General features: G+C 41.5%; 1 protein-coding gene across 1 annotated transcript in view; it reads right to left on the bottom strand.

Moving 5' to 3' along the window:
* The window catches only part of LOC121536482 (calcitonin gene-related peptide type 1 receptor), a 34,337-nt gene extending 7,913 nt beyond the window's left edge, over positions 1-26,424 (bottom strand). The window contains exons 1-7 of the mRNA XM_045206751.1: positions 26,128-26,424; positions 8,453-8,559; positions 6,573-6,726; positions 3,177-3,287; positions 2,039-2,151; positions 1,557-1,648; positions 1,217-1,343 (exon numbers count right to left, since the gene is read on the bottom strand). Coding sequence (XP_045062686.1) covers positions 1,217-1,343; positions 1,557-1,648; positions 2,039-2,151; positions 3,177-3,287; positions 6,573-6,726; positions 8,453-8,527 — 672 coding nt within the window. The 5' untranslated portion in view covers positions 8,528-8,559; positions 26,128-26,424. The remainder of the gene's footprint in view (positions 1-1,216; positions 1,344-1,556; positions 1,649-2,038; positions 2,152-3,176; positions 3,288-6,572; positions 6,727-8,452; positions 8,560-26,127) is intronic.
* Between the last annotated feature and the right edge of the window lie 275 nt (positions 26,425-26,699).

Raw genomic sequence — 26,699 nt, 5'->3', positions numbered from 1 at the left:
ATATTTTAAATATGAGATTCTTCAAGATGGACTGTTGTTTCGCTTTGCTTATTTGAGCTGTTCTTGCTATCGTCTGTATAACCCCCCTACCTTGTCACAACACAACTGATTGGCTCGAACACATTAAGAAGGAAAGAAATTCCACAAATTAACTTTTAAGAAGGCACACCTGTTAATTGAAATGCATTCCAGGAGACTACTTCATGAAGCTGGTTGCCAAGAGTTTGCAAAGCTGTCATCAAGGCAAAGGGTGACTATTTGAATCTCAAATGTAAAATATATTTTGATTTGTTGAACATTTTTTTGGTTACTACATGATTCCATATGTGTTATTTCATAGTTTCGATGTCTTCACTATTATTCTACAATGTAGAAAATAGTAAAAATAAAGAAAAACCCTAGAATGAGTAGGTGTGTCCAATCTTTTGACTGGTACTGTAAGTTTTTCCAGCAGCAGACTATGATCGATAATGTCAAAAGCCAGTAAAGGGGGCTTTACTATTCTTAGGTAGCGGAATGACTTTTGCTTCCCTCCAAACCTGGGGGCACGTACATTCCAGTAGGCTTAAATTGAAAATAAGGCAAATAGATGTGGCAATATCGTCCGCTATTATCCTCAGTAATTTTCCATCCAAGTTGTCGGACCCTGGTGGCTTATCATTGTTGATAGACAACAATAATGTGTTCACCTCTTCCACACTCACTTTACAGAATTCAAAATTACAATGCTTGTCTTTCATAATTTGGTCAGTTATAATTGGATGTGTAGTGTCAGCGTTTCTTGCTGGCATGTCAAACCTAAGTTTGCTAATCTTGCCAATGAAAAAACATTAAAGTAGTTGGCAATATCAGTTGGTTTTGTGATGAATGTGCCATCTAATTCAATGAATGATGGAGCTGAGTTTGCCTAATTTCCCAACATTTAATAATTTGGATCCACAGCATGCAGTGTTTCTGGGCTAACTCTTTGAATATCTATAAATGCAGCAGCAAATTAGCAGTGTGTGTCCTGCCATTACATTGGTGTGTGGCTGTATAATATATATTACATAGTATAATACAGATATACTATTATTTATATACAAACACATGTTATCTATCCGTCCACCCATCCACCCATCCACCCATCCATCCACCCACCCACCCACCCATCCATCCATCCATCCATCCATTCATCCACCCATCCACCCATCCATCCATCCATCCATAAACGTACAGGGTTTCTTTGTACCAGCTCCTGGTTATTCGCCACAGCGGTCAGCCAGATGATGGTGATGACCGAGTTCAAAACAAAGGAGAAGAAGAGGTTTTTGTGGAGAGTGATCCTTTGGCAACTTAAACTCCTACACGAAAGGGGAAAAGGAGTAGAAGTTGTCATTGTGGAGTTAAAAACAGAAACACAAGGGGAAAAGGAGTAGACGTTGTCATTGTGGAGTTAAAAACAGAAACACAAGGGGAAAAGTCATTTGTATCAACTATCTGTGAATAAAAACAGACCGAGGAACAAAGCCTTTGAGTATTTAATTATTTATATAGTTTGGTTAATTTACACTCACTTGAAATTGAAAAATATTCCCAGGGAAATGAATAGGGCTATCAGTGACAATCCGTGGCCAATGAGGGCCAAGTAGAATAAATTCATGGCAGTCTGGAAGAGAGTAGACATGATAAGCCTCATATTAACCTAGCATATTATGTGTTCTGAATTCACTAACACCCCTATTTCACTACATAACGCATTGAATAATCAATATATAAACTGCCCTTGTTAGTTATAGTCAAACAGCCCTGAAAATCACAGAGCAGAGAGCTCACAGCCTTAGTCAAATACTATCTCCACATGTTTTTTCAATTGCTTAATGTCCATTCAATCGAATTAGCAATCTGGAAGTTTCTCTAGAAGGGCAAAATAATATGCAGCAAGCAATTATTTTTGAATTACTAGAACATCCATTTGATATTCTTTTGACATTGCACTGTAAATATTGTTTAATTGAGAAGATGAATAGAAATACATATGTTTCGGACAGTGACATACCATTATGCCTTCGTTTGTGTGCTCGTTGCATCGTGTGTAGTTAGTCCACGTTCGGTTGCTGTCGGGATGCAGAAACCAGTGTGCGTTCTCACTGCAGATTTTTGTCACCATTTCTGTAGAGCATTACATCAAAAATGTAAGAGATGTAACTCTAACCACATCAGATACAGGCTTCAAAATGCAGAGATCTGAAGTTCATCTTCAAAACAGCTCCCTTTTCTGTTTTTTTTTTAATCGACAGAGGCAACAAGTAATCTTTCCTCGCAGTAATATAATTTGCAAGCGCCTTTAAAGCAGTATAGTTTCTGAAGCCTCTGGGATAACTGAATAAACTGAAAAGTTTAATATAAAAATAAAAAATAAAGGCATTTGATACAAAATTAGGGGATTCAAAATGACCAAACCAGCCCAGAAGGAGGAAGGATTGCTGTGTTTGACTCAAACCCAGTGTTTCTCAATGTTGATCCTGGATGACCCACTGTATGTTGGATTTCACTACCAATGATGTCACTCCATTTGACTAGGGGTGTAGAACTCCAGTCCTGGAGAGCTACATGGCGTGCAGGCTTTTATTCCAGCCCAGCACTAATACACCAGATGAAACTGGTCGTGATCCCGACTGATGAACATCAAATCAAATCAAATGTTATTTGTCCACAGTCCTTGGTAGCGGGCCGCGTCGGTTTAGCTTGTCCGGAAGCAAGACCTCGGTGTCCGAGACGTGGCTGGTTTTCCGTTTGTAGTCCGTGATTGTCTGTAGACCCTGCCACATCCGTCTCGTGTCTGAGCCGTTGAATTGCGACTCCACTTTGTCTCTATACTGACGTTTTGCCTGTTTGATTGCATTGCGGAGTGAATAACTACACTGTTTGTATTCGGCCATATTCCCAGTCACCTTCAAGGGAACCAATGAACTGGAACACCTTGAATCTGCTATTTTAGAATGATTCCAAGACAGAACATAACACATGTGAAATAGCTGGAACAATTTAAAGTTACATTTTTTTTACATTTAATTCAGCAGTTTTTAAATTGGAGTTATAGGTTGAAATGAAAACCTGCATACAAGGTGGGTCCCCACTCCCCAGGAACTCTAGCCCATGTCGGTGGCCACATGGTGGGCGTTCGGGGGGCTCACCTGAGGGGTCAAAGTCCTGGAAGTAGTCAGGGCAGTGCTGTTCTGAAGTGAAGCCTGCCTCTGTGTCGTCCCAGCACAGCCACCCATCCCAGGTCCGGTTACACACTGGCCCTGCAGCATAGAAACCATCAGAGTTCAAATAAAGCAACTGTTCAAATAAAGCAGGAGCACTGAGAGGTCACTGACACTGTCTGCAACAAGAATCAACACTGTGGTTAATTGAAGCAGGTCACGTCAATCAATACACAGTTGAAATCAATATGTGATGTAAGTAAATATGTTGTTTGTTGACATCACACTCAGTAGTTATTGGAGACACCTGCTGATATATCATGTTGCTAATGCTAACGTCTTTATTTATTTTCGCCTCCATATCAATTTTTGTACATTACTAACGAATGAACAACTGTTGATTCTGCCAATGCTCCTAATTGTATGGTGGCAATGAGACATTACTGTGGAGAACCCAGATATTGAAACATCCCACATCCATATCAGACTGAATTCTAAATATAGAACTGCTTCCTGACTCTGTCTTCCATCCACCATAAAAGTCCAGTTGACTAAAATCTATTTGAGGAAAAAACATTGAATCAGAAAGGAATATAAATTCCCTTTCTTGGGTTTAAATTTTGAATATCAGCCAGGATGTGTTTTTACCCATGCCTGTCTCACTTTGTACTTTGCTTCTCTTTCCTCTAGTAGTCGGGTGTTTCAGACTTTGATTTGACAACAGGGGTGGGATGTGTGTTTTAAAGCTTTGGATTTAAATTGACAATCCTCTGGCATGTGTTGACAATAATGCACTTCCCCAAATATCTCCAAATATTTTGGTTCGATAAATCAGCTCAGTGAAGATTATGTTTAGTCTTTAAAACGTTTTGGTATTACACCTCTAGGGCTCCCCTAAAAATAAGAGTGACTGAACACAGCTAACACTTTAAGTCTGTTCTGTCAGATGCTCCCTCTCTCTCCTGAAGCCCCTGCTGCTCTCCCCTCCTCACCCCTCCTCACCCCTCCTCACCCCCTCACCACCACACACACTCTCAGACAGACACCCTAGAGCCCCATCTTCCTGTGTGATAGGATTGCTAATTAGCCAAGACGCCAAAGGCGAACATCCCCTAGCTGATTGCCGGTGTGACTGCAATGCTAATCCGACACAACGCTAGTGGACTCCCATCCAAATGAGAGGTTTACAGCAACTTGCGTAAATTACACCAAATGACTGCAGCACTGATATATTGGCATTCCTCTCAGTCCCTCAGTCCCTCAGGCTTGCTTAAGATGAATTGTCTCCTCACCTGTCGACTGGCTAACGTTAATGGTCTGGATACAAATAGACTGGTGAGATGATCACACCTTGTTAGCCATTGACTACACAAAACAGAAGCTTTTCTTTCTTCTCTCTATCAAAGAGCTCCTCGTTGGACATCAGGTGGTCAACTCGAGGGCTTGTGTTACATGAATCGATCCCACTTAGGATTCAAACTCATGCATGAGCACAAGCACTCACTAATCAAGTCATCCTACCTAATGGGCTGAAGATAAAGCCAATAACCATCTTTTTTTTACCGTTAGGCAAATACATATTTTTATGTCAATGTAGTGCCTTGCAAAAGTATTCATCCCCCTTGGCATATTTCCTATTTTGTTGCATTACAACCTGTAATTTAAATGGATTTATTTTTGGATTTCATGTAATGGACCTACACAAAATAGTCCAAATTGGTGAAGTGGAATTAAATAAATAACTTGTTTAAAAAAATTATAATAAATAAATAAAATAAAAGTGGTGCGTGCATATGTATTCACACCCTTTGCTATGAAGCCCCTAAATAAGATCTGGTGCAACCAATTACCTTCAGAAGTCACATAATTAGTTAAATAAAGTCCACCTGTGTGAAATCTAAGTGTCACATGATCTGTCATATGATCTCAGTATATATACACCTGTTCTGAAAGGACCCAGAGACTGCAACACCACTAAGCAAGGGACACCGCCAAGCAAGTGGCACCATGAAGACCAAGGAGCTCTCCAAACAGGTCAGGGACAAAGTTGTGGAGAAGTACAGATCAGGGTTGGGTTATAAAAAAAATATCAGAAACTTTGAACATCCCACGGAGCACCATTAAATCCATTATTAAAAAATTGAAAGAATATGGCACCACAACAAACCTGCCAAGAGAGGGCCGCCCACCAAAACTCACGGACCAGGCAAGGAGGGCATTAATCAGAGAAGCAACAAAGACACCAAAGATAACCCTGAAGGAGCTGCAAAGCTCCACAGCGGAGATTGGAGTATCTGTCCATAGGACCACTTTAAGCCGTACACTCCACAGAGCTGAGCTTTACAGAAGAGTGGCCAGAAAAAAGCCATTGCTTAAAGAAAAAAATAAGCAAACACATTTGGTGTTCGCCAAAAGGCATGTGGGAGATTCCCCAAACATATGGAAGAAGGTACTCTGGTCAGATGGGACTAAAATTTAGCTTTGGCCATCAAGGAAAACGCTATGTCTGGCGCAAACCCAACACCTCTCATCACCCCGAGAACACCATCCCCACAGTGAAGCATGGTGGTGGCAGCATCATGCTGTGGGGATGTTTTTCATTGGCAGGGACTGGGAAACTGGTCAGAATTGAAGGAATGATGGATGGCGCTAAATACAGGGAAATTCTTGAGGGAAACATGTTTTGAGAGATTTGAGACTGGGACGGAGGTTCACCTTCCAGCAGGACAATGACTCTAATCATACTGCTAAAGCAACACTCGAGTGGTTTAAGGGGAAACGTAAATGTCTTGGAATGGCCTAGTCAAAGCCCAGACCTCAATCCAATTGAGAATCTGTGGTATGGCTTAAAGATTGCTGTACACCAGCAGAACCCATCTAACTTGAAGGAGCTGGAGCAGTTTTGCCTTGAAGAATGGGCAAAAATCCTAGTGGCTAGATGTGCCAAGCTTATGGAGACATACCCCAAGAGACTTGCAGCTGTAATTGCTGCAAAAGGTGGCTCTATAAAGTATTGACTTTGGGGGGGTGAACAGTTATGCATGCTGAAGTTCTGTTTTTCTGTCTTATTTCTTGTTTGTTTCACAAGAAAATATATTTTGCATTTTCAAAGTGGTAGGCATGTTGTGTAAATCAAATGAAACAAACCCCCCAAAAAATCCATTTTAATTCCAGGTTGTAAGGCAACAAAATAGGAAAAATGCCAAGGGGGGTAAATACTTTCGCAAGCCACTGTAGCATCCCAATTTTGCTACAAGACAACTTTGCCCTTTATGGGATTCTGAGGCTCACTCCCCCCCACACACACATAATAATTCACCATGACCCACTTTGCCAATGACATGGGTGCCTGAAAACATGTCATCCATTTCTGTTTTTATTAACCTATTTTGTTGTGGTCGTTATCCTTCATGATTTTCTGGTAGCACTCGAACTGGGCTGTCACAATCTTGTTCCTGGTGACTCCTATGTCGTGGTAGACATTGAGCTGTAGGTGATTCTGGGTACTGTTCACCTCTGGGCTAGCCGCAACTAAGATCTGCAAGGAAGAGAACCCATTTCATCACATACCATACCATGACACATAGCATCACAAACCATACCATACCATACCATACCATACCATACCATACCATTACGCATAGCATCACATACCATACCATACCATAACATAGCATAACACATAGCATCACATGACATAATTAATACAGAATAATCAAGGGAGCAGTATCAAGTTAAGCGCAACAAATCATATAAAGCTTAAGTGAAATTCATCAACATTCCTTTAGAACTCTAGCTGATTACTTTAGAACTCTCGCTGCAGTCTTTTGCTAAACATAACACAGGAATGACCTTATTCATATTTTATAGCAGTCATCTAAAGCTAAATTAACGGGAGGGTTTATAGTTTGTCATCTCCATCATTAGTTTGTTGAGTCTTTTGGCTGTAAACAAATAGCTACACAACACAGTACATTTAGGATATGTGTCTGCAGCCAGGTTTGTCCCTGCTGCATTCTATATTTGAACTCCACAGGGACTGATTCAAACGGGACGCTCAGTCACCATATTCTTATTTAGGAAACAGGAAGGGACTATAATGTAGAGCGAAGCGACTCCCTTCAAATCCATAGAAAATTTAAGTTAATGGTGTACATAGAAATGTCAAACCCCCCAATGTGAACCCAAAGACTATGGGGCAACTTTAAATTGCAAAATCTTCTCACAAAGGCCTTTACAAAATGTCATGCCAAAATACTGAAATTGTCGGGACTGGGTGGGCAGAAAATCAACTTCTTCCATATTGCGGAATCATTAGGTGCACCATCAATGAATGCCAAACTAAAAAGCCAAAGCAAGGATACACTGCTTTGTATTCAATGGCTGTTTTCCTGATATTTCTGTTCTTTTTACATTGTAGAATAATAGTGAAGACATCAAAACTATGAAATAACACATATGGAATCATGTAGTAACCAAAAAAGTGTTAAACAAATCAAAATATATTTTATTTTTGAGATTCTTCAAATAGCCACACTTTGCCTTGATGACAGCTTTGCACACTCTTGGCTTTCCCTCAACCAGCTTCATGAGGTAGCCCCTTGGAATACATTTCAATTAACTGATGATTTGGACCGCACAGTGAAGGAAAGCAGCCAACTCCTTCAAGACTGTTAGAAAAGCATTCCACATGAAGCTGGTTGAGAGAATGCCAAGAGTGTGAAAAGCTGTCATCAAGGCAAAGGGTGGTTACTTTGAAGAATCTTAAATATAAAACATATTTTCATTTGTTTAACACTTTTTTGGTTACCACATGATTCCATATTTTGACTGGTACTGTATATTCTATTATATTGACCACTTGCCAATCTTACATGCACCTTATTGATTATTCATCAATATAAACGGTCATTCACCAAAGTTATTTAGATTTTCTGCATAAAGAAATCACTAGAGTGAAAAAGGATATATACACCAATTAATGCACCCAACAAACTGTGGTGTTCTATTACTGAGCAGAGTATTAAAATGGCACATATGTTATACAGTGTATGAACCCCACCAGTGACACAGTAGACATGAAAATAGCATTTCCCTGCACAATATGGTCCTGCACTTATGGGTGTGTGTGTGTGTGTGTGTGTGTGTGTGCGCGCGCGTGCGTGCGTGCGTGCACGTGTGCGTGTGTGTGTGACAGAGAGAGCGGCAGATAGAGATATACAGTAAAGAGAGAAAAAGAGAGGGTAAGGGAAGTTAATTCTTGCCTTAGTGGGAGTACCCAGTAGGAGACAGATGACCATCCAACAGCACCCAAAACAATCCATCTTCTTTTTTGCCATTTCAAACGATCCACTCTTTAATGACTATCGATCTGTTGGAAGGAAAACATAGCCATTGAAACAGAAACACAGACACACAGTAAATGTAAATGTCATTACACCATTAACTGTTCTTAGTAAGAAGAGGGTTGGACAGGGTTTCTCTGTTTTTTTCAGGTTTTCGCTCTGAAAATAACAACTCTTTAATAGAAAAACAACACAATTGGATGTTCTAAGTCCACAACAATGCTTAAACCACATCACGAGACCAATTTTGAGGTCTGGAACAAAATCGTAGAAATGTTGAATTCTGGGTGTAGTCACAGTTTAATGCAAATGCGCACCACCCAGAGACCGTTGTTTGTTTAGCTGCGTTTCTGTAGCGTTCATTTGATTGCAGAGTTTGCAAAACAAATAGCCACTGGATTGATGTAAATAATCATGATATCATTCTACCAGGTAGGCATAGGCCTACCTTTGTAGTTAACATTTAATTGAGAAGGTTTTTGGCAAAGCCTTTCCATCTACCAGCAGACGTTATCATTAGCATTATCACTAACGGCTACAAAGTGACATACAGCACACAGACAAGGGCGGCAGGTAGCCTAACTGTTAAGAGCGTTGGGCCAGTAATCAAAAGGTCACTGGTTCAAATCCCCGAGCCAGCAAGGTGGAAAGAATCTGCCTTTCGGCCCTCGAGTAAGGCAGTTAACCTCCAACAACTGATCCCTGGGTGCAGATGTTGATTAAGGCAGCTCACTGATTCAGAGAGGTTGGGTTAAATGTGGAAGATACATTTCAGTTGAATGCATTCAGTTGTGCAACTGACTAGGTATCCCCCTGTGCTGTTTCAGGAAAACATGATTTCCTACTAAGTTGAATTCTATCCTAGTTCTCTCCCTCAGCCCATAATTATATCCTGTTTCTCTATCTGGTTATCTCAGCCCATAACTCTTGTGCGCTCTTAAAGGGGCATGCATCCATTTAACATGAACATCACAGCAATCATCTCCATCACTCGTTCCCTCCAATATAAACACATACACCCATTTGCTCTCTACTTTAAATCCAACGGAACTCTCAAAGGAAGTGAGCGCTCTTGTCCGCCCCCTCCTCAGATTATTTCCAACCACGGACATCACATGGGCTCCGTAGTGCAGCTGTGGGCAGTGCTGTGCCATCACCATTACTTAAGGCAACAGAGCATGCACATGCACTCCAGTTCAGTTCTTATTGGCCTGGAGGATGAGCAGAGGGCACTGGGGAGAGTGAAGAAACACCTGATCTCTAATATGTTCAAACTTTATTGACTTGGAGGCATATTTCTTGTACAACTGCCATTTTCTCATCTTGGTGTAGTCCTGATGTATTGAAAACATATACAGTAAAAAGCGTTTGCTAGTCCACACAATCTTTGAGAAAAGTATTTATATTGCTCTGTTCGTATTTTGAAATTCTCATAGAGAATTTGCATAAAAATTACATTTTGATATTCCCAATGCATAGTGGACACAACTCTTTGTCAGGTGGATCAGAACAGTCTCTTGGACGTTATTGTATACGAATCACGATTTAGAAGCATCGCCCTGACACTTTGGACAGGAAAGCTTACAGATTGTCCCTTTAATGTGAGTGTTGTGGAACTTGTCAGGAAAGAGCCACAAAAGACTATGCATTTAAAACAGTGTGGTAACAGTTTGAGGTTGCAGCATGGCTGGTGCATAGTTTATCAGACAAAATTCAAATGTGCACATGCCCCTCAGGTCGAACAAATTTGCTTTTCAAAATCGAGGGAAGATGAGGGAATTTCATTGTTAAACAAATGTGGTTGCCGTATTGGCCTAGACAAGACTAAATTTCTGCACAAACGTCATTTAGCAGACGCTCTTATCCAGAGCGACTTACAGTAGTGAGTGCAATACATTTTCATATTTGTTCATACTGGTCTAGCACTTACAAGCAATAATCCAGCTGATAAACGAGACATGCAGGCATGTTTGCAGAGTCAGAGTTCAATGCGATGTATCGGCTGAACATTGACATCATTGCAGTAATGTTGCTATTTGGATAGCTGTTAGCCGGAACAGACACAACTTTTGAGACAGCAGTGAAGAGCATTCCTGACACACAAGCCTCCACTGTGTATTCAACTGTTATAACATACTATGTTAGCTAAATATGTCTGTTTATGGGAGGGGAGCTGTGCTACTTGAGTGGTAGGGTTAAGCTGTGCTACTTGAGTGGTAGGGTTAAGCTGTGCTACTTGAGTGGTAGGGTTAAGCTGTGCTACTTGAGTGGTTAAGAACTACCCTTATTGGCCTAAAGGAGTAGGACATTTTTATCCTTCAAGTTGCTAATTCAATTAAACTGGAATGCAATTGAGCCAGGAGAATAAGAAATACAACTGAGAGAAAAACATTGCTGTTTGTATTCAAGAACATCCAGCCTGGATATCACAAAAATGGGGTAAAAAATTACAACAACAAAATAAAGATTAAAAAAAGAACATCCAGCCAACAATTCAATGTCATTTTTCACAACACGGTTAGTAACCCCTACCTTTCTAAATAGACTCGGTGTGCACAGAAAGAATAATAACTTTTTAGAGAATGCACAACACACTAATATATCAAGGCCTACAGATGTGGTATCTTAATTTGATTACCCTATTGCAGGAAAACTTTCGCAGGTTGACCTTTATTGTCATGCGTCTTGTCGTTGAGGCAGAACCGAGCGATTAGCCCCTTAGATAGGCCAGCCGCAAAGTCAAAAATTGGCCATAGGGCCTATTGTAAAAATGTATGAAAACAAAGATGAGCTTTTTGGTCTTATTTTAACGTTAGGGTTAGGCATTCATTTTGCAGTCTGGTTAAGGTTAGGGTTAAGCATTGTGTAAAATCAGATTGTATGACTTTGTGGCTGTGCCAGATAGTGACCACTCCGCAGAGCTGCTTCCAGAACAAGATTCATGACGAAAAATGCTAACCTGCAGAACTTTCCTGCTATGTAGGAAATGTAAAATGTATAGTGTATTTGAGCTTTAAAAAGGATTCTGAAGTTTCTCATTTCCACTTTGAAATTTAATGAAAAAATGTATCAACCCCTACAAAAATGTCCAATAATTATAATCCACCTAATTATTCAGATTTCCAGTTGCTGCAGTATTATTTTCCTGCTGTAGCAAACTGGCTCAAATTAAGATCCTCCATCATACCTCTGCCTCAGAGCCCAACAAACATGAACATGGGTAACTTCACGTTGTCCTGCGCTATGCTATCTATTCTAGAGACCCTAGATCCAGGCCAGGGGTATGAATGCCTGCATCCCAAATGTGCTTGGAATTAAAAAGCCATTACACCAGGGAAATACTGGGACTGGGTTTGTAAAACATTATGGCAACGTACAAATTGGAAACAGACAGGAAACTATCAGCTGCACTGTCACACACTAATGGTCCTCGTTGCCAAATACCCCAGCTGTATTGGAGTGGCTGACTCCAGCCTTTTACAAAACTGAGACTACAGTCAAGGATGGATCTGTCCAATGACAACATAGGCTTAAAATATATTACAGAATTCATCCATGGTTTATTTGCATAGGATTTAGATATGCAGTGCTACTTCATGATACACATCCCAGTGGGTAAAACTTGGCTAAACTGATTTTAAAATGACGTAAACTAGTTTTGCCCACCGGGGTATCGACTGAGAAGTTTGTAGAAATGTGTTATCTAATCAGCACACCGGCTTAAGATACCAAGAGAGAAAAACTTAGACAATATCTGCAAAAGCCATTTCCATTTCATTGTTGTTGTAATGTTGGAAAAACATGTTTTCACTTTGTCATTATGGGGTATAGTGTGTAGATGGGTGAGAACATATATATATGTAATCCATTTTGAATTCAGGCTGTAACACAACACAATGTAGCTCTGTAGCTCTGATATTTGGGTAAGACAAGAGAAGAACCAAGGGCTCATTAAATAGGGTGAAATGTTCATTGCAGATACAATTCTATTGTAATATAACGAAACAATAAAATATAATTTCATGGTGTGGAGTAGCCAACCATGTCCTCTTCATCCACTACATCTTTACCTACAGCAGGGATGTTTTCTCCGTCTGAAACGCGGCCCACAGTGAAGGGCCTCGGCTTGGTTATTTATCTATTTATTTATGTATGGCTTCTACAGTACGTACATCAGAGTAGTAGGCCAGGGAAGAGGTTAGTCACAGGGCCTTTGTCATGAAACAACCGTATTTCTTCAGAGAGTTCCCTGGGAAATATGCAGAACAGCTGTGCGTTCTCGCCCGTCGCTGCAAGCGAACAAACCAACGAGCCAGCGAGCAAGTAGCCTTCGCATTTATCAACTCCATTGTCCGTCAATATGGTTGTGTGTTGTAAACATCCTACAGGATGTTTGCTCCCCATCCTTTCCAAGTTCCTCTGAATGGCATTTAGAAAAGCCATTTATTTGACTATTTAGAGAACGCTCAAACATTGCGCTCTTTTTCTCACAATCTGAGCCGCTGCCATTACATTTATCAGTCAATAGCACACCAAACGTAGAACAATCGCAAGGAAACATACATAAAGATTGGCCAGATAGAATGCTTACATAATTTCCATCACTGTTTAAGAAATTAAAATAGTAAAATGGCAACTGGAGCGCCTAGATAAGAGCTGTGTGTGTACCTAAGAACAAAAACAGTCTGCTGGCAAAATATTGTTCGTTGTTTATCTTTCTTTGTAAAGGCAGTATTCAGCAAAGGTGGGTGTATTTTCTGCTTTACATATTTCTAAATGACTTCACGATTCACACGTTTGAACATTGAGTTCAACAAGTGTGTAGGAACGATCCTTGGGGAGAGAGGGAGGAGGTTTGTCCCATTTCTTAAAGGTCAGTGCTGCAGTCAACATGCAGCTTTAAAACATTAAACTAGTGGCAGATGTCACATGGTAACTAGGGGAGGACTGACGGGCTTCTGGCTGCTTTTAGGTCTGGAATAACCCAGAGTAGCCCAGAGTAAACCTACTCCTGGGCATTGTATTTATAAAGTGCCTCAGAGAAGGAGTGCAGATTTAGGATCAGGCCATCCCAGTTCATTCATTACAATCTAAAAGGCAAAACTGAACCGAGAACAGCACTGCTACTCTGAAATACATTATGAATACGGGGCCAGGACAACAACAAACAACATACTCATTGGAGAAGCTCAATGGAGAGTCAGGTTATCAGTTATCGGCTATCAGGTTTCCCTTCACTGTAGTACAAAGAGAAGTGGCACCGCATGGACTTTGATGAAAAGTTCTCTTCATTTTCTCTTATAGTGTGCAGGTGAATGACGTACGGCACTCTTTCCTACACGAGATTCAAGGCAACAGGTGGTTGAGTGCACAGGCACTATCAGCTGTGACCATGAAACACTTTTGTAGGGACCCGACATAAGGATTGCATGTGGTGGATGATGTGTTTGAATGAATTTGAATCCAGCTTTATGGAGAGCATTTAATATTATCCAGCTGGGCTGTCTTTATTTGCATATGCATATGCTGCTTTCAAGACCTGCTAAGAAGCCCTGTGTTAATGTCAAGGGAATGTATTCGGCGAAACACCGTTCAAAGCAAATGGTTTATTAGACCCATCTGTATGTCGTAATTCAATATATTGAACTCTCTGTCTAGCACATATGGGGAACTTGGGTTGCAAAAGGATAGCAAATTAGCAATCGTTGGTTCCTAGAATGTCTCTTGATGGGTAACGACCTTTGGTTTCTAGTGACCAAAGATCAGTACCCTACAAGTAAACATTTATTAATTGGTCCTGTTTTCTGCATTGTCACATTTCAGGAACCTACCAGAGGGGATTGGAACCTATTTGTGTATGTTGAAATATGACTAAATGAGAGCCTGGTGAGTAATATATAATAATTTATAAAAAATATAATATAGTATAATGATATTATATATATATATATATATATATATATATATATATATATATATATATATATATATATATATATATATATATATATATACTACCAGTCAAAGGTTTGGACACACCTAACCATTCAAGGGATTTCTTTATTTTTACTATTTAAATACATTTAAATTGTAGAATAATAGTGAATAAATCACAACTATGAAATAACACCCAAAAAGTGTTAAACAAATCAAAATATATTTTATATTTGAGAATCTTCAACTAGCCACCCTTTGCCTTGATGACAGCTTTGCACACTCTTGGCATTCTCTCAACCAGCTTCACCTGGAATGCTTTTCCAACAGTTTTGAAGGAGTTCCCACATATGCTGAGCTCTTGTTGGCTGCTTTTCCTTCACTCTGCGGTCTGACTCATCCCAAACCATCTCAATTGTGTTGAGGTCGGGTGATTGTGGAGGCCAGGTCATCTGATGCAGCCCTCCATCACTCTCCTTCTTGGTAAAATAGCCCTTACACAGCCTGGATGTGTGTTGGGTCATTGTCCTGTTGAAAAACAAATGATAGTCCCACTAAGCCCAAACCAGATAGGATGGCGTATCACTGTAGAATGCTGTGGCAGCCATGCTGGTTAAGTGTGCCTTGAATTCTAAATAAATCACAGACAGTCACACCATAACACCTCCTCCTCAATGCTTTACGTTGGGAACTAGACATGCGGAGATCATCCGTTCACCCACACCGACACAAAGACACAGCGGTTGGAACCAAAAATCTCCAATTGGTTTCCTTTAGTAGTGGTTTCTTTGCAGCAATTCGACCATGAAGGCCTGATTCACGCAGTCTCCTCTGAACAGTTGATGTTGAGATGTGTCTGTTACTTGAACTCTGTGAAGCATTTATTTGGGCTGCAATTTCTGAGGCTGGTAACTAATGAACTTATCATCTGCAGCAGAGTTAACTCTGGGTCTTCCATTCCTGTCGCGGTCCTCATGAGAGCCAGTCTCCTCATAGCGCTTTATATAGCGCTTATATATATATATATATATATATATATATATATATATGTAACAACCAACCCAGAAGCAGAAGACCAAACAAGAAAATGTTCTGTCATGTTCTCAGAACCTTCTAGGAACATTATTGGAACGTCTTCTGGGCTGTGCACTAACTCTGTGGCATCAGACTCTCTGGGTCCCTACCATATGATCATGGACGTTCCTGACCTCACATCTCAGGCGGCATCCATGTTAGCAGGACAGAACGGACGTAGCTCGTCATGTTGGCTCCCAGTTCGCCTTGGGCACTACCGGATGTCAGGGAAAACAACAAGAAACCAGACAGGAAGGAGCCGCTTTACAAGTGGACATGCAAGGACCCAAACGTGTTAGACATGAGTGTTATGTTTAAACAACCATCATATAGGAAGGACATCGCCTAAACTAGCTCATCTGACCCACTTGTGGAAAACAGCAGATAAACACAGGGGCATGCAGTATAAAGCAGACACTCGTGTTGGGGCAAGAGAAGAGGCTTCATATTGGCACTGCAAGCGGGAATAAAGGAGCTTATGCCCGCTTTCCTCCTCACCCAGATGCCAAGCCTTTGTCTCTTCCCACACCGGCCTGCAGATGGTTTGCCAACCCTCCCAAAGCTTTGCATGCACACTCAAGAATCTACCCACCATTGTGTTACTCACTAGGGGCTAACTAAGACAAGGCCAGCGAAGGCATTCCGAACATTTGTTGAGAAGGAGGAAGTCTCAAGGAGGTATCCCTGGTGCTAAATGACTATTGGACACACAATGGTAGAGCATGCGGTTAGTAAGGGGCAGCAGGTAGCTTAGTGGGTAAGAGCGTTGTGCCAGTAACCGGAAGGTCGCTGGTTCTAATCCCAGAGCCGACTAGGTGAAAAATCTGTTGATGTGCCCTTAAGCAAGGCACTTAACCCTAATTGCTCTGGATAAGAGTGTCTGCTAAATGACTAAAATGTAAGGTAGCATTACAAAACATAGCAAAACATTATTTTTGCCTTCATTAAATATACTTGCCAAATCACAAGTGACCTTCGAAGGTTATAACTAGAGAGATGTTTTAAATTTTGATGAGATTAAAGTGCAAACGTATCAAGTGCCATGTAATGTACCTTGCTGAAGTATCAGGAAGGTGCCAAGAGCAAAATGAGGCACAGGACAGTCAGGACAGTAAGGACAGTAAAGACAGTTAGGACAGTTAGGACAGTCAGGACAGTAAGGACAGTCAGGACAGTTAGGACAGTCAGGACAGTCAGGACAGTTAGGACAGTCAGGACAGTAAGGACAGTTAGGACAGTTAGGACAGTCAGGACAGTAAGGACAGTTAGGACAGTTAGGACAGTCAGGACAGTCAGGACAGTCAGGACAGTCAGGACAGTCAGGACAGTTAGGACAGTTAGGACAGTCAGGACAGTTAGGACAGTTAGGAGAGTCAGGACAGTAAGGACAGTTAGGACAGTTAGGACAGTCAGGACAGTCAGGACAGTCAGGACAGTCAGGACAGTTAGGACAGTTAGGACAGTCAGGACAGTCAGGACAGTAAGGACAGTCAGGACAGTCAGGACAGTAAGGACAGTTAGGACAGTTAGGACAGTCAGGACAGTAAAGACAGTTAGGACAGTCAGGATGGTTAGGACAGTCAAGACAGTAATAACAGTCAGGACAATAAAGACAGTCAGGAAGGTTAGGACATTCGGGACAGTAAGGACAGCCTTAGATTTAAAACAACGTAATATGACAGAGCCTGACATCCTGTATTTCAACCATATAGACAAAGTTGACATGTTGCCCTTGTGTCTTGGTAGACTAAACTAAGTTAAATTTTCTGCCAACCTACACATGTACTGCCTTGGAGAAGACAATCTTAAATTGCTCAAGCAACAACAGTAACTCTCTTTCTTAATGAATGAATAATACATTTATAAAAATACAGAAATGTCTGCCTGAAAACAAGATACAACCCTTATTTGTACCACTTTGGTTTGCTGCCTACAATGTCATGTCATCCTTGAACAAAGCAATGTGTAATCATCTTATTTGTTTACAAGGCAAATAGGAAAAACAAGGTGAAAATCCAAAACAAGGGGAAAAACCAAAGAAAAAAAAACACATACACACACATGCATGACACTTGCACTACATAAAACCCACACACACACACACACACACACACACACACACACACACACAGAGGACACTCATGGGAAAGAATACAGTTTCAAAGGTTTGCTATGTTGCACAGAGGAGAAAAAACATTTTAGTCATTTAGCAGACGCTCTTATCCAGAGCAACTTACAGTTAGTGAGTGCATACATTTTCATACTGGCCCCCCGTGGAAACGAACCCACAAACCTGGCGTTGCAAGCGCCATGCTCTACCAACTGAGCTACAGGGGACAGCTGTAAAAATACAGGGGTATACATACAACAAGGACGAGCAGCACCTGTAGAGTTAATAACAGGGGTATGATTTCAATGTCGTCTTGAGTTACGGTATATGCTAGTTTAAATAGCCTAACCTGCATAGCATTAGCCTACCTCTTTTTAAAGTTAAAGAAACCTGAAGCAGAAGCCTGTAGGAAACTATAGCTATAGCTATACTTGGACCACATTTGAACAGGTCGTTTGATGCTCACATGTAGTCAAGTGCAGTGGGTAAATATGCCGTGCAGTGTTGTATCTAGTGATTACACTGACATTCATCCCCTAGGGGGTTTCAGGATATACGCCACTGTGGAAAAGTTGTTTGTTTACCTTTATGATCTGAACTCTATCTTCTTATCTGTGGTTTGCTTACTTCCACAAGACATAAATTACATACTGGGCCTTTAGTCCTTTATCAGAGCTCCTAATGGGATACCATTACATAATTGGCATTTAGTCCTTTATCAGAGCTCCTAATGGGATACCATTACATACTGGGAATGTAGTCCTTTATCAGAGCTCCTAATGGGATACCATTACATACTGGGCCTTTAGTCCTTTATCAGAGCTCCTAATGGGATACCATTACATACTGGGCATTTAGTTATTTATCAGAGCTTCTAATGGGATACCATTACATACTGGGCATTTAGTCCTTTATCAGAGCTCCTAATGGGATACCATTACATACTGGGCATTTAGTTCTTTATCAGAGCTCCTAATGGGATACCATTACATACTGGGCATTTAGTCCTTTATCAGAGCTCCTAATGGGATACCATTACATACTGGGCCTTTAGTCCTTTATCAGAGCTCCTAATGGGATACCATTACATACTGGGCATTTAGCCCTTTATCAGAGCTTATAATGGGATACCATTACATACTGGGCATTTAGTCCTTTATCAGAGCTCATAATGGGATACCATTACATACTGGGCATTTAGCCCTTTATCAGAGCTTATAATGGGATAGCATTACATACTGGGCATTTAGTCCTTTATCAGAGCTCATAATGGGATACCATTACATACTGGGAATTTAGTCCTTAATCAGAGCTCATAATGGGATACCATTACATACTGGGCATTTAGTCCTTTATCAGAGGTTCTAATGGGATACCATTACATACTGGGCCTTTAGTCCTTTATCAGAGCTTCTAATGTGATATCATTACATACTGGGCATTTAGTCCTTTATCAGAGCTCCTAATGGGATACCATTACATACTGGGCATTTAGCCCTTTATCAGAGCTTATAATGGGATCCCATTACATACTGGGCATTTAGTCCTTTATCAGAGCTCCTAATGGGATACCATTACATACTGGGCATTTAGTCCTTTATCAGAGCTCCTAATGGGATACCATTACATACTGGGCATTTAGTCCTTTATCAGAGCTCCTAATGGGATACCATTACATACTGGGCATTTAGTCCTTTATCAGAGCTCCTAATGGGATACCATTACATACTGGGCATTTAGTCCTTTTTTCAGAGCTTCTAATGGGATACCATTACATACTGGGCATTTAGTCCTTCATCAGAGCTTATAATGGGATACCATTACATACTGGGCATTTAGTCCTTTATCAGAGCTTCTAATGGGATACCATTACATAATGGGCATTTAGTCCTTTATCAGAGCTTATAATGGGATACCATTACATACTGGACATTTAGTCCTTTATCAGAGCTTCTAATGGGATACCATTACATACTGGGCATTTAGTCCTTTATCAGAGCTTATATGGGATACCATTACATACTGGGCATTTAGTTCTTTATCAGAGCTTCTAATGGGATACCATTACATACTGGGCCTTTAGTCCTTTATCAGAGCTTATAATGGGATACCATTACATACTGGGCATTTAGTCCTTTATCAGAGCTCATAATGGGATACCATTACATACTGGGCATTTAGTTCTTCATCAGAGCTCCTAATGGGATACCATTACATACTGGGCATTTAGTCCTTTATCAGAGCTCCTAATGGGATACCATTACATACTGGGCATTTAGTCCTTTATCAGAGCTTCTAATGGGATACCATTACATACTGGGCATTTAGTTCTTTATCAGAGCTTATAATGGGATACCATTACATACTGGGCCTTTAGTCCTTTATCAGAGCTTATAATGGGACACCATTACATACTGGGCATTTAGTCCTTTATCAGAGCTCATAATGGGATACCATTACATACTGGGCATTTAGTTCTTTATCAGAGCTCCTAATGGGATACCATTACATACTGGGCCTTTAGTCCTTTATCAGAGCTCCTAATGGGATACCATTACATACTGGGCATTTAGTCCTTTATCAGAGCTTATACGGGATACCATTCCCCGAAGTTGGTATCCCTCTGGGAAATATAATCCATCTTGGAAATATACAGTTATTATATTATTCTATTATAAACAAATAAAGAAAAGGCCAGTGGGGATTGGACCGTTCAACCCACTGGGCCTTTAGTCCATCTAAATTTAACCATGTCACTCCATCCATCCATCCCACTTCCTGAGACCAGTCTACAAACAACCATCCACAGGCTCACATCTCTATTCTACGCCAAGAAAAGGGGATTTCAAGACTACCAAAGGAACACAGAAGGGTATGAGGGCTCAGAGTAGAAGTTGGCCTGGTTGAGGACCTACCGATCTAGGATGAGGTTACCCTTCCCAAATCTTCCCATAATCATTATAGACTGAGAGTAAAACGGTTTAACTGCAACTATAATGGATAAAGGGCAACTGGTGGGTCTTTTTTAGTAGCCCATCTATTGCCTTATTCACACTGTAGGGCAGACCCGAACCGTACTGTCCAGCCCAGAACCGCTCCTCCTGTCCAGCCCAGTTTAGCTCCTCCTGTCCAGCCCAGTACCGCTCCACCTGTCCAGCCCAGTTTAGCTCCTCCTGTCTAGCCCAGTACCGCTCCTCCTGTCCAGCCCAGTACCGCTCCTCTTGTCCAGCTCAGTACCGCTCCTCCTGTCCAGCCCAGTTTAGCTCCTCCTGTTCAGCACAGTACCGCTCCTCCTGTCCAGCCCAGTACCGCTCCTCCTGTCCAGCTCAGTACAGCTCCTCCTGTCCAGCCCAGTTTGGCTCCTCCTGTCCAGCCCTGTACCGCTCCTCCTGTCCAGCTCATTACCGCTCCTCCTGTCCAGCTCAGTTTGGCTCATCCTGTCCAGCTCAGTACCACTCCTCCTGTCCAGGTCACTGTGGCTCCTCCTGTCCAGCCCAGTACCGCTCCTCCTGTCCAGCTCAGTACCGCTCCTCCTGTCCAGATCAGTACTGCTCCTCCTGTCCAGCCCAGTACCGCTCCTCCTGTCCAGCTCAGTACCGCTCCTCCTGTCCAGATCAGTACTGCTCCTCTTGTCCAGCCCAGTACCACTCCTCCTGTCCAGCTCAGTACCGTTCCTCCTGTCCAGATCAGTACCGCTCCTCCTGTCCAGCCCAGTACCACTCCTCCTGTCCAGCTCAGTACCACTCCTCCTGTCCAGCTCAGTACCGCTCCTCCTGTCCAGATCAGTACCGCTCCTCCTGTCCAGCCCAGTATTGTGAAAGCGATATTAGTCTCTCACTAATCTTAGTCTTTCTGACAGATCCAGCCCTGATCTCTATGGAAGATAGTTTCCAGTGAACTCGGCCTGGATGTGAAAGGTTCCCAACAGGCCTGACAGTGACCAAAATAACCCTGGGTGCTGGATCAACTTCAACTCTGTTTTAAGACGACCCAGAGGCCAAATAATCCGCCCCCATGCGCACGCCATAGGCCCTAAACCTGAGCTCTAGAACCACTCCCCTCACAGGTGATACACCCATGTAGGCTATTGTTACTGTACCATCAGTATGTTACCACGTCAACATGGAAAGAACAACAGGTATGTTACCGTGTCAACGTGGAAAGAACAACACATGGAAAGTATGTAAATACAGCCATGGAAATGGGATACATATACAGGCAGGTACCCTAGCGGTTAAGAGTGTTGGGCAAGGAACCGAAAGGTTTCTGGTTCAAATCCCCGAGCCGACTAGGTAAAAATCTGTTGATGTGCCATTGAGCAAGGCACTTAAACCTAATTGCTCCTGTAAATGTCTATGTACAAAGGATAATAGTATTGCGTAAGCAAGGTTAAAATCAACTTATTGTGACGCACAAATATTAAAACCACAGCATTGACATATGAGTTGGAGGAGAGCTATTGGAGATCATAAAAAACAAGATCACGTTATTTTAAATACAGTATGTACTATGCAGACACAATCTATCTCTCTTAATGCACAGGATTTAATGGAAATGATAGGGCATACTAACTCCACTGGATGGAGAAGATACGCATACTAACTCCACTGGATGGAGAAGATACGCATACTAACTCCCAGGGATCCTTTCTCACTCTCCGTGCCCTATCAGAAGCCACCTCCTCTATATTCATGGAGAATTAGTCCCAGCCTCTAAATCAGGAGGGTCGTGTCAGCCTCTGACAGTTTATTTAGCACGTATCAACACAGAATGCCCCTGGAAATGGCCACTGTCCTCATCCTTCACAAGGCACTTAATCTCAGATAGACATTAGCCTAGCAGTCACACGCAAGCATAGAACACGCTGTCTAAAGGGCTTGACTGCTGCAATAACACGCGCTACGTCCAGTCAACATGACTGGGCTGTCAGTGAAACATACATAGTTATAATCAACAACATAATGACAATAATTTGGTGGTTGCTTATATTTGTCTTATTCCACACATGTACAAGTGTGTATTAATACGCATGTGTGAGTTGGAAATATGTTTTTTTGCATTTCGCAACTCCCCGAGACACCCTCGGAGAGTGGGGTCACGGCCCTGCCATTATCAACAGCGACCCTGGAGCAATTAGGGTTAAGGGCCTTGCTCAAGTCATTAACTAAAAGAATCCTCTGTAATATGTGTGTGTGTGTGTGTGTGTGTGTGTGTGCGTGCGTGTGTGGGGGGGTCTTTTTAACATCATTGGGTTTTGACTCCGAATTAAATACATGGACTAGAGGGAGGTTTGAGAGAGTGATGCATATCAGCATCAATGTAGTTCAGTGTAATGTAATATCCGAGACCCGGGGAGAGAGGTAAAGATATGACGTGTGTCGAGGTTGTTGTTTAGACAGGGGATTTCAATAATGGCCCTGATGCACTTGAATGAGACAGGATATGAGATGGTAGTGCTATTAGCCTGCTCTCAGATTAATGACTAAACCAAGGTCTGGTGAGATAGAGAGAGAGAGAGAGAGAGAGAGAGAGCGTGAGAGAGAGCGCGCGAGAGAGAGAGAGAGAGAGAGAGAGAGAGAGAGAGAGAGAGAGAGAGAGAGAGAGAGAGAGAGAGAGAGAGAGAGAGAGAGAGAGAGAAGCTCTCTATGTCAGACAACCAGGGGCCTCCAGCATGATAAAAGCGTCACAATGCATTTGTGTTTGTGCGTCCCGACTTCAAAACATGGAAGATGGCTGAGCAGCATACCCTCCTGCCCCCGTAACTATTCCCCAGGTCGTTGCTGTAAATGAGAATGTGTTCTCAGTCAACTTACCTGGTAAAATCAAATAAAAAAACATAATCTATCTGCTCCCTGGGGAGAGGGAGATAACCTGGATACACCTTCTTGGGTGAGTGCAGGCTGTCGTAGACTGTGTGGCAGCTGTCGGCTAAGATAATGTTTAGATATCGGAAAGGTAATGGGAGAGTTGTGTTGAGAATTCACTCTCAATTCATTGAGAGATCTACTTCGCAGACAAAACTTTGAACAACATCCGATTTGAAGGTAGCTCTTGGGAGAATCAAATTTGTCTTGGAAGAAGGGTATTTATTTTGTTTATTCCCCCCATGTTGTGGATGGTTTGCACACTTTTTCATAACATTGTGAGCAGTGAGTTCATATTCACACATATGGTATTTTGGTATTTTATTAGGATCCCCATTAGCTGTTGCAAAAGCAGCATCTACTCTTCCTGGGGTCCAAACAAAACACGAAACATGACATAATACAGAACATGAATAGACAAGAACAGCTCAAGGACAGAACTACATCAACATGTAATGTGAATCCCTAGACAGACGATAACGGCTGAGCTTAACTGATCTGAAATACAGAAAAACAGACACATTTTCCATCTTCAACATGTTCTCCTTGTTGACTCTTCTGGATGCCTCAGCCTAGGCATACTCTGTGCCATGTAGATGACTGAGCTTCTCGAGGCATTGTCACCAAGTCACGCAGGCACCTTTGCTACACTAACATTTAATATCCCATTTGGAGTCAGCCTGCAACACCCACTCCATAGGACTGCTCGGGGGGAGGAATCCAAATCCAATGCTTTACAGTTCAACACAAATACTCCCCACACAAAAAAATGTCTGGGTTCCTTTCACTATATGAGCTCATATATTTACTGTGAACACTTGGCCATTGAGGATTTTGAGAGAAAATCCTTGTAGACTTATTAGACACGCCTGCTTCCCATTGGGTATTCAGTCAGTTCGAAAAAACACTCTCCTGCTATCCTATATCTCCAGGCCACACGGTGTATCGGCCATCTTTTCCTCAGCATTTAAATGGAACACATACAAACCATGAAGGATTTCATAAATGTTGAGCGAAGCAATAATATTTTGCTTCATATCAGGGGGGGTTTCATGGCGGTGGGTTATTGTGGACGTTAAATATGTAATTCGACTCGTGAGAATGTGAGTTAAAAGGGTGCAAACTATGGATGTTAAGGGCGCAGAGGAGAAATAATGGTGTCAGCAAAATGCATCTGGAAAGGTTTTAAAATGTCTAAATGGTCCCGATGGACTTGAATGTTCTATAGTACTTGGTTTGTACATCTAGGGAGTAATATCTCTACCTTTCTCATCGCATCATAGCCAAATGTGATCATAACCATCATCATCATCCTCACCATCATCATCATCATCATATTCATCATGTTCTTCCCTCTAGCTGCCCCAAAACATTTCATCATTTCCAATCGGTGGCTTACATAACCATGCAGATGACACCAGTGTTGGGGTATACCACATGACTGAGGAGAGCGGGCATATTTACACTACAATGCTGTCAGTAGAAATCAGTTCAACTGGATGTGCCATGACATGTAAAAAGGCACCATGCTTATTCTTTCATGTCTGTTTTTTTAAAATAATGTTTTTATTAATATAGTGCTGCTTCAAACCTATCGGTTTCTGTGAAAAAAAAAACATTTTCTTTGAATCTGAAGACAGTAACAAGATGGCTATCTGTGATACAATAATTATCATTCTTTAAACTCAATGTTCAGGCCAAAAATAATAACTATCCAGTCAACTCATTGTCAAACAGTAATATGACATATGTAAACTTGTAGAATGCCCAGGGAATCCTTTTTGTTTTGCACTAACATGGTCATCATGGTAATGTATGATTTATAGGTTACCTACCCACCACATCAGTGCCCTAACATGTAAATGTGGGTAGCCTAACACTTAGGTTCCATTGTATCCTAAAGTTTGGAAAGGTTATATAAGGTTGTAAAAACGCATCACTGGATGGGGGCTGAGAGTTAATAAAAATGTAATATTGCAGGTGTTGTCTTCCTTATAAACATGTTATGTAGCATGTTGCAGCACAAACTTACTTATAGGCTACCTTGCATTTGTTTTATTTTCCAATCCTTTCAAACCCTTTCAAATGAAAACCCTTGTCAAAAATCAAACAAATCGGTGAAACACTAACCTAAATTACTGATTAAGTATGCATAGGCTTTTACCAATGATTGTATGATGACTCCCTGTCAGCTATATATATATATAGCCTCGTTATTGACACAATTGGGGGTCTTCTTCTTCCATATGCTACCACCTCGCCAATATTCTAATTTCTCCATGGAATTATGCAAAATAGTGCAAATTATCTGCGGTGCGCAATTGTTTTTGGAGGACTACAAGGAATAGGCTATTGCTATCCCTGTTGACAGTGCTATCCAGGTAGCTTTAAAAAGCCAGTTTCAGCTCTACATTTACCCGACAGAAATGCAGCTCATTACAACTGACTCTTTCCGATTATCATGATCTTGAATTTGATATTTATAGGCTATTGATTTAAGAAAACGAAAAAGAAAGCACATATGCATCGATAAAACTGGAAAAATAAAATAGTAATCCTCAACCAGATCGTAAATATGGCCATTATTAATACGCTATTCGAATGGTTCTTACCTGATGCGAATAGTTCACAATCCAATGCCAACGCGATTTAGAAAGTCACATAAACCGACCAATCACTCCAGCGACAGCTTTTACTTGCCCAAACGCAACCTCCGCAGCAATGGTAGTGAACCAAACCCAAAGGGTTTCAACACTCAATGCATAAAGTGTCGGACTGGAGCCGCTGTCAGCTTGTGGGAGGCATTCACATTAGCCTACTTCCTGTTACATCACGAATTAATCTACAACTCTTCAGGAGAACACACCAAGTTTTTATCAATCACGAGCAATGGACGCAGACGGCAAGATATATACGAGGGATTGGCAACTTTGATAGGGGTGGGGGACACAAAACATCTGAACTCATCATGGGGGGCCGCAGTGGCTCGCGCATCTGCATACGCACATCCATACCCACACATGTAGTCAGAGCCGGCCCTAGCCTTCTGCGGCCCTAAGCGAAATTTTGTGTCACCCACCTTGCATTTTAATGTCTTTGAAAATTGATCCGCGGGCCTTCAAAAGTGGGTCCCCACCAGTTGCCCATCCCTGATAAGACCTATCCACGAGGAACGCAGAAATGG

The sequence above is a fragment of the Coregonus clupeaformis genome, chromosome 23 (assembly GCF_020615455.1).
Source record: "Coregonus clupeaformis isolate EN_2021a chromosome 23, ASM2061545v1, whole genome shotgun sequence".
Lineage (NCBI taxonomy): Eukaryota > Metazoa > Chordata > Actinopteri > Salmoniformes > Salmonidae > Coregonus > Coregonus clupeaformis.
The sequence above is the reverse complement of the archived record's forward strand: the minus strand, read 5'-3'. Positions and strand labels throughout refer to the sequence as shown.